The sequence below is a fragment of the Schistocerca cancellata genome, chromosome 6, assembly GCF_023864275.1.
Source record: "Schistocerca cancellata isolate TAMUIC-IGC-003103 chromosome 6, iqSchCanc2.1, whole genome shotgun sequence".
In the NCBI taxonomy this organism is placed as follows: domain Eukaryota; kingdom Metazoa; phylum Arthropoda; class Insecta; order Orthoptera; family Acrididae; genus Schistocerca; species Schistocerca cancellata.
In genome coordinates, this window is record NC_064631.1 from 143,128,589 (window position 1) to 143,143,369 (window position 14,781).

General features: G+C 38.6%; 1 protein-coding gene across 1 annotated transcript in view; it reads left to right on the plus strand.

Moving 5' to 3' along the window:
* LOC126191352 (pre-mRNA-splicing factor syf1 homolog) overlaps positions 1 to 14,781 on the plus strand; it is a 154,272-nt gene that overhangs the window by 55,094 nt on the left and 84,397 nt on the right. The window contains exons 5-6 of the mRNA XM_049932191.1: positions 8,359 to 8,556; positions 8,643 to 8,827. Of these exons, the coding sequence (XP_049788148.1) occupies positions 8,359 to 8,556; positions 8,643 to 8,827 (383 nt within the window). The remainder of the gene's footprint in view (positions 1 to 8,358; positions 8,557 to 8,642; positions 8,828 to 14,781) is intronic.

A 14,781-nucleotide genomic window follows, 5' to 3' on the forward strand; every position in this document is an offset into this window, starting at 1 on the left:
GATAGATTGAAAAGGTCTGTGTATGGACGACATGACCCACCAACCACTCTGAGGGATCTACGCCGAGTCACCATTGAGGAGTGGGACAATTTGGACCAACAGTGCCTTGATGAACTTGTGGATAGTCTGCCACAATGTATACAGGCATGCATCAATGCAAGAGGACGTGCTACTGTGTATTAGAGGTACCAGTGTGTGTGGCAATCTGGACTACCAGCTCTGAAGGTCTTGCTGTATGTTGGTACAACACGCAATATGTGGTTTTCATGAGCAATAAAAAGGACGGAAATGATGTTATGTTGATCTCTATCCCAATTTTCTGTACAGGTTACGGAGCTTTCAGAACTGAGGTGATGTAAAACTCTTTTTGTTGTGTGTATTTGGGAAGTTCATATCTGCTTGCATTGAACTGTAGAATACGAGATTTCATCTATAGTTACCTCCATAGTATCAACATATTTCCAGAGTGTTTCTTACACCTTTTGTTTTTCAGTAGTGTATACTGATAACATTCAGAGGTAACTGTCACGAGTGAGTTGCTTGTAAGTTGTTAGTTCACACCTGGTATATTTGATATGCCCTTGTGTCCCACAGTGCCTGAATTTAGAAGGATACCATAGTTTACAATCCTCTCCGGGGATCCCTTTCATTGCAGCCATTGCTTATGATGCTGTAGACTCCAGAACAAATGTTTTGTCACACTATGTTCATTGCAGTAGTGTCATAAGTAATATACCCTCATGTATTTGCTTGTTCACTATGTTGTTTAAGGGTCTGTTAGTCTATTTTTGTTTTCTATTCAAATAATTACTATTCATAAAAGTTGTGTGAAATACTTGTGTCCTGCTGCTCTGTAAATTACTTTATTATTTCTGTTGGGCAGGGGGGGGGGACTGATGAATACAAAATTTGACTCTCAGTTTTATCGAGTTCAGTGCCTAGCCCCTCAGTACTCTTATCTTGTTATGCATTTGTTGAATTGATCAGAATCCATTTGTCTTTGATTGTCATTCCAGTTATGGTTGAAGGAATTTTGTGTAATATTGTTCTTACAAAAAAATGGTTGAAGTACAGTAATAATTTTGTCTCCAATAAAACCAGGCTTAGATGATAACTGCTAGCCCCTCAGTACTCTTATCTTGTTATGCATTTGTTGAATTGATCAGAATCCATTTGTCTTTGATTGTCATTCCAGTTATGGTTGAAGGAATTTTGTGTAATATTGTTCTTACAAAAAAATGGTTGAAGTACAGTAATAATTTTGTCTCCAATAAAACCAGGCTTAGATGATAACTGCTATGTGTTAGAACCTCAAATACATATAAAATCAACCCCAACCACAAGTGATTTTAATTACCACCACCAAATTAGGTGATGCACTGTTGAGGGCACTGAAATATTCAGTTATTTCCATTTAAGAAAGTGCTTTATCTGTTATAAATCCAATGTTGAGATGATGTCAACTGTAAGTTTTCTGTACTTATAATCAGGAAGAAAAAAGTTAATCTGACATTTTCCTTTGGACGTTATCAATAGTAAGTGAGGTTGGTTCTGCAGTTGCTTCAATTTTTTAAGTAGACATTGTTTTTTTCCCCTTGTATGTGATGTTGGACTGTTGTAAGGTATCTTTCTTGCCTTTTGAAAATTACAATCTTGTGTCACCACAGCAATTAATTAGTTTCTCGTTGTGGGGACCCCATGTATTTGTAAATGGTCTCCATGATAGAGTTTTCATTCACAATGGTTTTTTGTTTACAGAACAAAGTAAAATCACCAAGGTTTCTCAGTTGCACTCTTTCATATGTGAACAGTTGTGCACCATCACTCTTAGACAAACAGTGTCATGAAAGCTTCATTCATCAAAATAAAGTTATCCACTTGAACCAGCATAGTGTAGTCAAGCCTTGGTCTCCGATGGTACTGTTTGTTGTCCATGTTTCCCTTATATATAAGTATTCCAGAAAAGACTTCCTAGCACTTAAATTTATATTAGATGTTAATATATTTCTGTTCTGTGTGATTGACTGATCTGGCTTTGTAACATCAACCAAAATGGCCTTGTCGTGGTGGTACTGTGAATGGCTGAAAGCAACGGGAAACTACAGCTGTAATTTTTCCCAATGACATGCAGCTTTACTGTATACTAAAATGATGATGGCACCCTCTTGGGTAAAATATTCCAGAGATAAAATAGTTCCCTGTTCAGGCCTCTGGGTGGGGACTACTCAGGAGGACATCATTGTCATGAGAAACAAAACTGATGTTCTACAGACAGGAGCGTGGAATGTCAGACTCCTCAATTGGGCAGGTAGGTTAGAAAATTTAAAAAGGGAAATGGATAGATTAAAGTTAGAGATAGTAGGAATTAGTGAAGTCCAGTGGCAGAAAGAACATGATTTGTGGCCAGGTGGATACAGGATTATAAACACAAAATCAAATAGGGGTGATGCAGGAGTAGTTTAACAATGAATTAAAAAAATAGGAATGTGGATAAGCTACTATGAACAGAATGGTGAATGCATTATTGTAGTCAAGATAGATGTGAAGCCCACCAGAGTAGTACAAGTTCATATGCCAACTAACTCCACAGATGATTAGGAGCTTGAGGAAATGTATGATGAGATAAAAGAAATTATGCAGATAGTCAAGGGAGATGAATATTTAATAGTCATGGGGTACTGGAATTAAATAGCAAGAAAAGGAAGAGAAGGAAAAGTTGTAGGTGAATATGGGCTGGGGCAAAGGAATGAAAGAGGAAGCTGCCTGGTAGAATTTTGCACAGAGGATAGCTAACACTTTGTTTAAGAATCAAGACAGATGGTTGCTTACGTGGAAGAGACCTGGAGACACTGGAAGGTTTCAGATTGATTATGTAATGGTAAGAATGAGATTTCGGAACCAGGTTTTAAATTGTAAGATGTTTCCAGGGACAGAGGTGGACTCCAATCACAATTTATTGGTTATGAACTGCAGATTAAAACTGAAGAAACTGCAAAAAGGCAGGATTTTAAGGAGATGATGCCTGGATAAATTGAAAGAAATGGAGGTTGTAGAGAGTTTCGGAGATGAAGATGAGATGGGAGATATGATACTGCGTGAAGATTTTGACAAAGCACTGAAACCCGAAACAAGGCCCCAGGAGTTGACAACACTCCATTTAAGCTATTGATAGCCTTGGGAGAGCCAGCCATGACAAAATCTTTGCGTCTGGTGAGCAAGATGTATGAGACTGGCAAAATACCTTCAGACTTCAAGAAGAATATAATATTTCCAATTCCAAAGAAAGCAGATGCTGAAGGTGTCAAAATTACTGGACTATCAGTTTAGTAAGTCACAGTTTCAAAATACTAACACAAATCATTTACAGAAGAATGGAAAAACTGGTAGAAGACAACCTTGGGGAAGATCAGTTTGGATTCGGGAGAAATGTAGGAACAAGCAAGGCAGTACTGACCCTATGACTTATCATAAAAGATAGGTTAAGAAAAGGCAAATGTTTGTTTATAGCATTTGTAGACTTAGAGAAAGCTTTTGACAGTGTTGACTGGAATACTCTCTTTCTGAAGGTGGCAGGGGTAAAATACAGGGAGCAAAAGGCTATTTACAATTTGTACAGAAACCAGATGGCAGTTATAAGAGTCAAAGGGCAGAAAAGGAAAGCAGTGGATCAGAAGGGAGTGACACAGGGTTGTAACCTATCCCCAATGTTATTCAGTCCGTATATTGAGCAAGCAGTAAAGGAAACAAAAGAAAAATTTGGTGTCGGAATTAAAGTCCAGGGAGAAGCATTAAAAACTTTGAGATTTGCCGATGACATTGTAATTCTGTCAGAGACAGCAAAGGACTTGGAAGAGCAGTTACACGGAATAGACAGTGTCTTGAAAAGAGGATATAAGATGAACATCAGTAAAAGCAAAATGAAGATTGTAGAGTGTAGTAAAATTAAATCAGATGATACTGAGGGAATTAGACGAGGAAATGAGACAGTTACATTAGTAGATGAGTCTTGCTATTTGGGAAGCAAAATAACTGATGATGGTTGAAGTAGGGAGGATATAAAATGTAGGCTGGCAATGACAGGAAAAGCGTTTTTGAAGAAGAGAAATTTAGTAACATTGAGTATAGATTGAAGTGTCAGGAAATCTTTTCTGAAAGTATTTGTGTGTCGTGTATCCATGTTCGGAAGTGAAACATGAACAATAAACAGTTTAAACAAGAAGAGAATAAAAGCTTTTGAAATGTGGTGCTACAGCAGTATGCTGAAGATTAGATGGGTAGATCACGTAACTAATGAGAAGGTACTGAATAGAGTTTGGGAGAAGAGAAATTTGTGGCACAATGTGACTAGAAGAAGGGATCAGTTGGTAGGACACATTCTGAGGCATCAAGGGATCACCAATTTAGTACTGGAGGGAAGTGTGGGGGGTAAAAATCATAGAGGTAGACTAAGAGATGAATACAGTAAGTAGGTTCAAAAGGATGTAGGTCGCAATAGTTACTCGGAGATGAGGAGGCTTGCGCAGGAAAGAGTAGCATGGAGAGCTGCATCAGACCAGTCTTTGGACTGAATACCACCACAACAACAACAACAACGTATTTCGGTTTTTCAGGAAAGCTTTTCATGGTAATGCAAGTCTTCATTTTATAGTCTCTTTACTTCTGCCATCTTCTTATGACATCACATATGGAGGGCTGGTGTGATGAACTTTCAATAATATGATCAGTTTATGACAGATAGATACATATATTGACCTCCAAGTAGCTTTTTGTAGTGACTTCACTTACATGCTTCATAACTCTCTCACCAAGCAAGGTGGCACAGTGGTTAACATTTGCATTCAGGAGGAAGGTGGTTCAAATGCACCTCCAGCCATTCAGTTTTACATTTTCCATGATTTTACTAAACTATTTCAGGCAAATACCAGACTGGTTACTTTGGCTGATTTCCTTCCCCATCCTTAAAAAAAAAAAAAAACAACCCGAGCTTGTGCTCCATCTCAAATGATATTGTTGTCAACAGGATGTTAAACCCTAATCCTCCTTCCTTTATAACTCTTGTCAGTTTGTCTGTCAGGCATATGTACCTTGTCATCAGCATATCTGTTAGTAACATCTTCTTTACCTACATACATGTAAAGTGAGCTAATACAATTTGTCTTCTGTCTTTATACTTACATAGTTGCATATCAGTGATCATGGACCCTGTGGAATACACACTGACCTTACAGTGTTCCTCCATACACAGTGATTTTGTGCACTTTAGATCCAGTTTGTGTGGACACACAGCTGCTGAAGTTCCTTCTCCAGTTCATCCTCCTGTCACTTCTGTGGTCTTCCAGGTTTTGCCGCAACCATGGCTTTGGTCTGGAAAGTTTGTGACTTCCCAGCAATGTATATGGACAGGCCTTCTTCTTCTTCTTCTTCTTTTTTCTCCATTAGGTCGTGCAGTTCTTGGTTCTCTGTACAGCTCTCTTCACACATTAGCCCAAAGATCTTTCTCATGATTTTGTATTAAAAAATCGGCAAGCTCTCTTCATTTTTTGGTAGTGACTAAGGTTTCTGTCCCATCATTAACAATATGTTGATTAATTTCTTGTTTTAATTTATTATGTCTGTTGAACCTGTACCAAGGAATTTAAAATTTTCTCCTTCAGTTTCTGCTATTTCTTCATCTTACTCTGTTATGGCTGCAGTGTCGTCTGCATATCCCCATAACTGTGTTCTTCCATTTAGCTTCACCTCTTTCCCTGCTCCCTTTATTTCCTGAATTACTTTCTCCTGGATCAAATTAAAAAGCAATAGTGAAATGACATCACCTTGTCACCTACTTAACAGAGACATATATCAGTGCTTGCTATAATTCCTGTTGCTGTTTTTTTTTATGCAATGGGCTAATGGTAGCCAGCTTTCAGTCTTTTGGGTTCACATCCTTTCTCCACAAGTCACTTATGAGACTGTATATCTATTCCTCAAATGTTTCACCTCCTGCCTTCAGCATCTCCTGGCACCTTATCATTCTTCAGTTTCTTAAAGGCTCTTTCTAAATCCTGCTGAGTCACTACAATTTCTTCTTCCTCTACACCTCCTGCAATTCTTCCTTCTGGGAAGACATTCTCAGGATTTTCAGCATTCAGCAAGTCCTTTCTCATATTGTCATTGAAATATCCCAAAATGGCCTTAATATTTCTGATACCATTGCTGTACACGGTTCTTCCCAGTTCTTCATAAAACTCGCTTTTTGCCCCATAGTAACATTTGTCAGTGTATTTGCATTAACAAGTGTTAATCTACTTATACTTCCCTTGTGGTGACATATGATATCAATTTGCTGTCTGCACCGAACCCTTTACTTTCCTTACCAAACGGTCACTCACTACAAATCCTGTTCCATGCTCATGCCTCTTTGTAGCCTTCATAAAAAGTTAGTGATTTATTCCCATGTAAAATCCCTTCCCCACACCATGCAGTTTCTTGTAATGCAGTGACATCAACATTTTATCCTCCAACTCAGAAACTACAGTTTTGACAGCCTCTGGTCTGTATAGACTTCTAACATTCCATGTGCTGACTCGTAAATCTATGCATCTAATCTTTTTCATCTTATAGGGTTCTATTCCATTCTGAGGCATACCTGCAAGGTTTTTGGTAATGACAAATATCCCCAAGCTGCATTATAGGTGCTGTGCAGGATTAGACCAGTTGTGGGTCTGTCAGTTTTCTACTCCTGAGCTGGCAGGATTTTTAATTAGTGTTTTCTCCTCTAGGATTATTGGTTTCACCACACCTCAAGGGCTCAACTGCCTCGTGCTCCATGTATGCTATTTGATTTTCTCACTGTATTCAATAAGTGAATGAACAGTCACATGGATGTCTGGAGATGGAGTTACATAACTCTGAATTGATAACATATTGTACACATAAACAACAAAATTAAAGACAGCTAATTAGGACATGTCAAACATACACTATTAATACACACACCCAAATGCATGAGAATTCCATGTGGTGAAATACATTAAAAAACACATGCATGCCATTCAACTCATCTTCCAGAGCCATTTCTGTCTCTGACGGAAATAGATTATTTTTTTTTGGGTGGGTGGGGGGGGGGGGGGGGGATGATAGATCTTTAAGGGGTCAGTTGCATTCCTTCACTTTTATAAATGGGAGTTACTATCACGTGTGTCAGTTTCTCAGGAAATGCACCTTAACCCTTTAACTAGTTATGAAGACTACTCCAAAGGAATGCTACCAACTCTGCTCAATATTTTAGTTCTTTACTTGAAAAGTTACTGCTTTTTATCAACCTAATGATTTTTGTGGTCTCTCCAACAGGTGTCTGGTGGTATAGAGTGTGTATTGACTGTCTAAGTAAATCTAACTGACTTGCTTATGACAGTTCTTTGTCATTGTATTATGGTTTTAAGAAAACGACATGGATTTGCTGACTACTCTGTTCAGAGGCTCAATTTGAACCCCATCCCCCATTAAGTATCTTTGGGGTAATTTAGAGCATTGATTGTGTATCCGATCAGTTTGCTCTAAAGTCCATCAATAACTGTTCTTCATGTTTTTAGATTGTAACAATAAAAGGAGGTCCTACATGTTGCCAGTTATGGTGTGGTTGGCATCTTAAATAGCAGTGCAGCAGTGAATGCATTTTACCACTGGTTCTTATTCCATTAACATATGGTTCAAAAGAAAGCAACAGACTGTGTGGCCTCTGTGAGCACTCTAACCTCCACCTTCTTCTCCTTGGGGCCCTTGTTCAAAGTTTTCAATTTTGGTAACAGAACAGTTTCACATGGTGTATTAAACAGTGGTTTATCAATCTTATTCAGCAGCATTTCATGAAGACAATGTCATTTTTCATATAGTAAATAATTATGAACATCTTCATGAATCTTCCATATTACTTAAACCAACCAGTTACAACCCTAGGGTCTTTTTGTGAACACCTTCACCCTTTTTGTGTATATCATCTTGATGAAAATACTATAAAAGAGAGCAGTACTTAAGAATGTTTTACAAAAGTCGTGTACATGATATTCGTGGAATATTTGGCACTCTCTGAATTCTTCCATCAAGCTAAAGTAGTTATTTCATCCTCCGTACTACTGATTTTGTGTAGCTGTTTCCGTATTGCTTTGTTATGCTAAAGATGTATATTTAGATTATGATAGAGGTCCGATATTTATGACAGATCCTGCAATTGGCTATTATGGAAATATTTCTCTTGTTTATTTATATTAACTTGAATTAATCCACATCTAAGATGAAGTAGACCATTTTGACCAATATGTGCTGTATTTGCAGCATTACTTCACTGTGAAAATTGTGTTCCTTCTTGTTGTATAGATGCCTCGAATATGGCTAGATTATTGCCAGTTCCTGATGGATCAATGTCGCATAACAAGGACACGACAGCTGTTTGACAGGGCATTGCGTGCATTGCCAATTACACAGCACCATCGTGTTTGGCCATTGTACTTGAAATTCTTGAAGAAATATGACATACATGAAACAGCTGTGAGAGTCTTTAGAAGGTATTTAAAGGTAATCTTTTATGAGCTTGCAATATAAGCATCAAAATGTCAGCTGTAGGGGACTGTAGATACTAAAGTTTTATTTTGTGTTTATAGTTATGTCCAGAAGATACTGAAGATTATATAGAATATCTTACATCAATTGAAAGACTAGATGAGGCAGCTGTGAAGTTAGCTTACATAGTTAATAAAGAAGATTTTGTTTCAAAACATGGAAAATCCAATCATCAACTTTGGAATGAACTTTGTGAATTGATATCTAAAAATCCTGACAAAGTGAGGTAAGTTACAATACATACTTGAACTATTTAATCCTTTCTAAAAACGTTAACCCCCCCATGAACCATGGACCTTGCCGTTGGTGGGGAAGCTTGCGTGCCTCAGCGATACAGATGGCCGTACCGTAGGTACAACCACAACGGAGGGGTATCTGTTGAGAGGCCAGACAAACATGTGGTTCCTGAAGAGGGGCAGCAGCCTTTTCAGTAGTTGCAGGGGCAGCAGTCTGGATGATTGACTGATCTGGCCTTGTAACATTAACCAAAACAGCTTTGCTGTGCTGGTACTGCGAACGGCTGAAAGCAAGGGGAAACTACAGCTGTAATTTTTCCCGAGGACATGCAGCTTTACTGTATGATTAAATGATGATTGCGTCCTCTTGGGTAAAATATTCCGGAGGTAAAATAGTCCCCCATTCGGATCTCCGGGCGGGGACTACTCAAGAGGACGTCGTTATCAGGAGAAAGAAAACTGGCGTTCTACGGATCGGAGCGTGGAATGTCAGATCCCTTAATCGGGCAGGTAGGTTAGAAAATTTAGAAAGGGAAATGGATAGGTTAAAGTTAGATATAGTCGGAATTAGTGAAGTTTGGTGGCAGGAGGAACAAGACTTTTGGTCAGGTGATTACAGGGTTATAAATACAAAATCAAATAGGGGTAATGTAGGAGTAGGTTTAATAATGAATAAAAAAATAGGAGTGCGGGTTAGCTACTACAAACAGCATAGTGAACGCATTATTGTGGCCAAGATAGACACAAAGCCCATGCCTACTACAGTAGTACAAGTTTATATGCCTACTAGCTCTGCAGATGATGAAGAAATTGATGAAATGTATGACGAGATAAAAGAAATTATTCAGGTAGTGAAGGGAGACGAAAATTTAATAGTCTTGGGTGACTGGAATTCGTCAGTAGGAGAAGGGAGAGAAGGAAACATAGTAGGTGAATATGGATTGGGGGGAAGAAATGAAAGAGGAAGCCGCCTTGTAGAATTTTGCACAGAGCATAACTGAGTCATAGCTAACACTTGGTTCAAGAATCATAAAAGAAGGTTGTATACATGGAAGAAGCCTGGAGATACTAAAAGGTATCAGATAGATTATATAATGGCAAGACAGAGATTTAGGAACCAGGTTTTAAATTGTAAGACATTTCCAGGGACAGATGTGGATTTTGACCACAATCTATTGGTTATGAACTGCAGATTGAAACTGAAGAAACTGCAAAAAGCTGGGAATTTAAGGAGATGGGACCTGGATAAACTGAAAGAACCAGAGGTTGTACAGAGTTTCAGGGAGAGCATAAGGGAACAATTGAGAGGAATGGGGGAAAGAAATACAGTAGAAGAAGAATGGGTAGCTCTGAGGGATGAAGTAGTGAAGGTAGCAGACGATCAAGTAGGTAAAAAGACGAGGGCTAATAGAAATTCTTGGGTAACAGAAGAAATATTGAATTTAATTGATGAAAGGAGAAAATGTAAAAATGCAGTAAATGAAGCAGGGAAAAAGGAATACAAACGTCTCAAAAATGAGATCGACAGGAAGTGCAAAATGGCTAAGCAGGGATGGCTAGAGGACAAATGTAAGGATGTGGAGGCTTATCTCACTAGGGGTAAGATAGATACAGCCTACAGGAAAATTAAAGAGACCTTTGGAGAGAAGAGATCCACTTGTATGAATATCAAGAGCTCAGATGGAAACCCAATTCTAAGCAAAGAAGGGAAGGCAGAAAGGTGGAAGGAGTATATAGAGGGTTTATACAAGGGCGATGTACTTGAGGACAATATTATGGAAATGGAAGAGGATGTAGATGAAGACGAAATGGGAGATAAGATACTGCGTGAAGAGTTTGATAGAGCAATGAAAGAACTGAGTCGACACAAGGCCCCGGGAGTAGACAATATTCCATTAGAACTACTGATGGCCTTGGGAGAGCCAGTCATGACAAAACTCTACCATCTGGTGAGCAAGATGTATGAGACAGGTGAAATACCCTCAGACTTCAATAAGAATATAATAATTTCAATCCCAAAGAAAGCAGGTGTTGACAGATGTGAAAATTACTGAACTATCAGTTTAATAAGTCACAGCTGCAAAATACTAACGCGAATTCTTTATAGACGAATGGAGAAATTTGTAGAAGTGGACCTCGGGGAAGATCAGTTTGGATTCCGTAGAAATGTTGGAACATGTGAGGCAATACTAACCTTACAACTTATCTTAGAAGAAAGATTAAGAAAAGGCAAACCTACGTTTCTAGCATTTGTAGACTTAGAGAAAGCTTTTGACAATGTTAACTGGAATACTCTCTTTCAAATTCTGAAGGTGGCAGGGGTAAAATACAGGGAGCGAAAGGCTATTTACAATTTGTACAGAAACCAGATGGCAGTTACAAGAGTCGAGGGACATGAAAGGGAAGCTGTGGTTAGGAAAGGAGTGAGACAGTGTTGCAGCCTCTCCCTGATGTTATTCAATCTGTATATTGAGCAAGCAGTAAAGGAAACAAAAGAAAAATTCGGAGTAGGTATTAAAATTCATGGAGAAGAAGTAAAAACTTTGAGGTTCGCCGATGACATTGTAATTCTGTCAGAGACAGCAAAGGACTTGGAAGAGCAATTGAACGGAATGGACAGTGTCTTGAAAGGAGGATTTAAGATGAACATCAACAAAAGCAAAACGAGGATAATGGAATGTAGTCAAATTAAGTCGGGTGATGCTGAGGGAATTAGATTAGGAAATGAGACACTTAAAGTAGTAAAGGAGTTTTGCTATTTAGGGAGTAAAATAACTGATGATGGTCGAAGTAGAGAGGATATAAAATGTAGACTGGCAATGGGAAGGAAATCGTTTCTGAAGAAGAGAAATTTGTTAACATCGAGTATAGATTTAAGTGTCAGGATGTCGTTTCTGAAAGTATTTGTAAGGAGTGTAGCCATGTATGGAAGTGAAACATGGACGATAACTAGTTTGGACAAGAAGAGAATAGAAGCTTTCGAAATGTGGTGCTACAGAAGAATGCTGAAGATAAGGTGGGTAGATCACGTAACTAATGAGGAGGTATTGAATAGGATTGGGGAGAAGAGAAGTTTGTGGCACATCTTGACTAGAAGAAGGGATCAGTTGGTAGGACATGTTTTGAGGCATCAAGGGAACACAAATTTAGCATTGGAGGGCAGCGTGGAGGGTAAAAATCGTAGAGGGAGACCAAGAGATGAATACACTAAGCAGATTCAGAAGGATGTAGGTTGCAGTAGGTACTGGGAGATGAAGAAGCTTGCACAGGATAGAGTAGCATGGAGAGCTGCATCAAACCAGTCTCAGGACTGAAGACCACAACAACAACAACAAAAACGTTAAACTTATTATTTAACCTTCCAGCCATGGACAACATGGGCATGTTCATTCAGCAATTTTTGGACAGTTTCACAGGGCCTACAATTATCCCGTCAGATATAATTTATGTTCTGTTTGAACAACGGAAGTTGCGATTTTCTAGTCGAATACTTCTCTGTTGCTCTGGAATACCATAGGCTGCAGTTTTCCCATAAAATCTTTTTCTGTTGGTCTGGAATATCAGAGGTTGCTATTTCCTGGCGAAAACAGTGGGAATGTTGTTTATCATGTTCTCCAATTACACTCACATTCTTATACGTATACCTCCTCATGGCAGCAGTTTTGTAACCATATTTCTGAGTTTGTATGTGAAACCTTGCCTTAAGATATAAAACACTCAGAAAATTTATCACTAAGTTTATCTTGCTTTTATAGTGTTGAATGTGGTTTTCATGTTTCCTACATTATTTATGTTGCATGTCAGTGAAAAGGTAAGCTTTTGGTTTTCTTGTTATTGTATCCTTAATACTATTGTAATTATCAGATAAAAATGCCATGCAATTCTGTATGGAAAAATCGGAAAATCACCCACAGTTAGAGGGTTAAGTAGTGTTACAGTTCTCATCTTTGGCTTATTATTTTCTCTGTACTCCTTTCACAGATTTGATGCGAAAATAATTATATCCAGAACTTTACCATTATTTTATCTTTTAACTTTACAACAGTCAACAGAGTATGGTAAGATAATTTAGAATCATCATTGAATGAAATTATAACAATGAAAACAATCAATCTTTGACAAAATAAGTTAATTGTTTAGATAAAAAAGTCTAACTCAGCAAGTGGCAGCTGAACACACACATACAAGATTGTAATTAGGCAAACTTTTGGAGCCAGTGGCTCCTTCTTCAGGCAGAAGGGTTGAAGGGGAAGGAAGAGGGGTGAAGGAAAAGGACTGGAGATGTCTAGGAAAAGGGGTAGACTTCAGGAAAGTCACGCAGAACTGCGGGTCAGGGGAGACTTAATGGACCAGATGAGAAGGAAAGACTGATTGTTGGGCACTAAATCAGACAAGCATTGAGAACCTGAGAGCTTAAAAGTGAAAGACAGGGTAATATCCAAGACAGAGATTACTGCTTAAATATCATGTACAAGTTAATAAGAGTGAAAAGCTAAGTGCATTGTATGTAACAGAGGAGGGAGGGAGGGGGGGGGGGGGCAAAAAATAGACAGGTGAGAAAATGAAAGATGTAAAAAACTAAAATGGAGTTAAGAAAAAGAGTAGTTACTGTGAAGAAATACTGAGGTGGAAAAAATTTATGTAAATTAAGACCAGATGGGTGGCGAGAACCAAGGACATGTTGTAACGCAAGTTCCCACCTGCGGAGTTCTGAGAAACTGGTATCTGCGGGAAGAATACATATGGTGCGTGTGGTGAAACAGGCACTGAGGCCACGATTGTCATGCTGTAGAGCATGCTGTGCAACAGGATAGTACATGTTGCCAGTGTACACCGTCTGCCGATGTCCATTCATCCTAATTGGTAATTTGGTGGTAGTCATGCCAATGTAAAATGCCAAACAGTGTATACAAAACAGTCGGTATATTATGTGTGTCATTTCATAGGTGGCTTTCCCTTTGATAGTGTATGTTTTGCCAGTTACAGGACTGGTATGGGTGGTGGTAGGAGGGTGCACAGGGCAAATCTTGCAGCGGGGATGGTCACAGAGTAGGAGCCATAGAGTATGGAGATGGGTGCAGAAGGAGCATAGGGTCTGACAAGAATATTGCAGAGATTGGGAGGACAATGAGAAGTTATTCTTGGTGTGTTGGGCAAAATCTCAGACAGATTGGATCTCATTTCAGGGCATGATGTTCGGAAGTCATGGTCTTGTCGAAGTAGCTGATTAATGCATTCCAGACTAAGATAATACGGAGTGACCAGTGATGTGCTCCGAATCTTTTATAATCTTTTATGTGTGTGTTCTGCTGCCACTTTGTGAGTAGATTTTTTTTATCTATCCAATTACCTTATTTTGCCAAAATTTACTGTTTTCGTTGTTATGTTAGTCTATGTGACCATCATTCCTTCATATGTAACCCTCTTGTCAGTCTTTGTTGTCATATGTCTTGTTCAAACTGTCATCTGTTTTCTGCCTTATGTGCTACTCTGTTCATTTTTTTTCTGTATCACCAAGATTAATCAACACTTTACCCCCTTCATCTATTCTAGTACAGATTTCCATGTATGTAGATAAGTCCATTTTTATTTGCATATAACAATTTCATTGTTATTTACGTAGTTGTATATGACAGTGTATGGTTTACTACACTGCAGGGCCTTCTCCAAATCGTCTTTCGCTGATTTATTCGCAAATGTGATAGCTATTTTCTTTTCCACCCTCCACTTGTTTATACGTAATCCTTTCACATTTTTGTGTGTTTCTTTTTCGCCAAACCACTCCGATTGACTTTTTCTGCCATCTCCTACATTAGTTTAATTGCCAAGCTAAGTAGTTTATATTTTCTCCAATGAATTTCTCTTTCTGTTTACACAGATCTTAAAATTTTGTCTCTTTTCACTGACTTCTCCCCCACCCCCTCCCACCTCCCGTATCACAGAG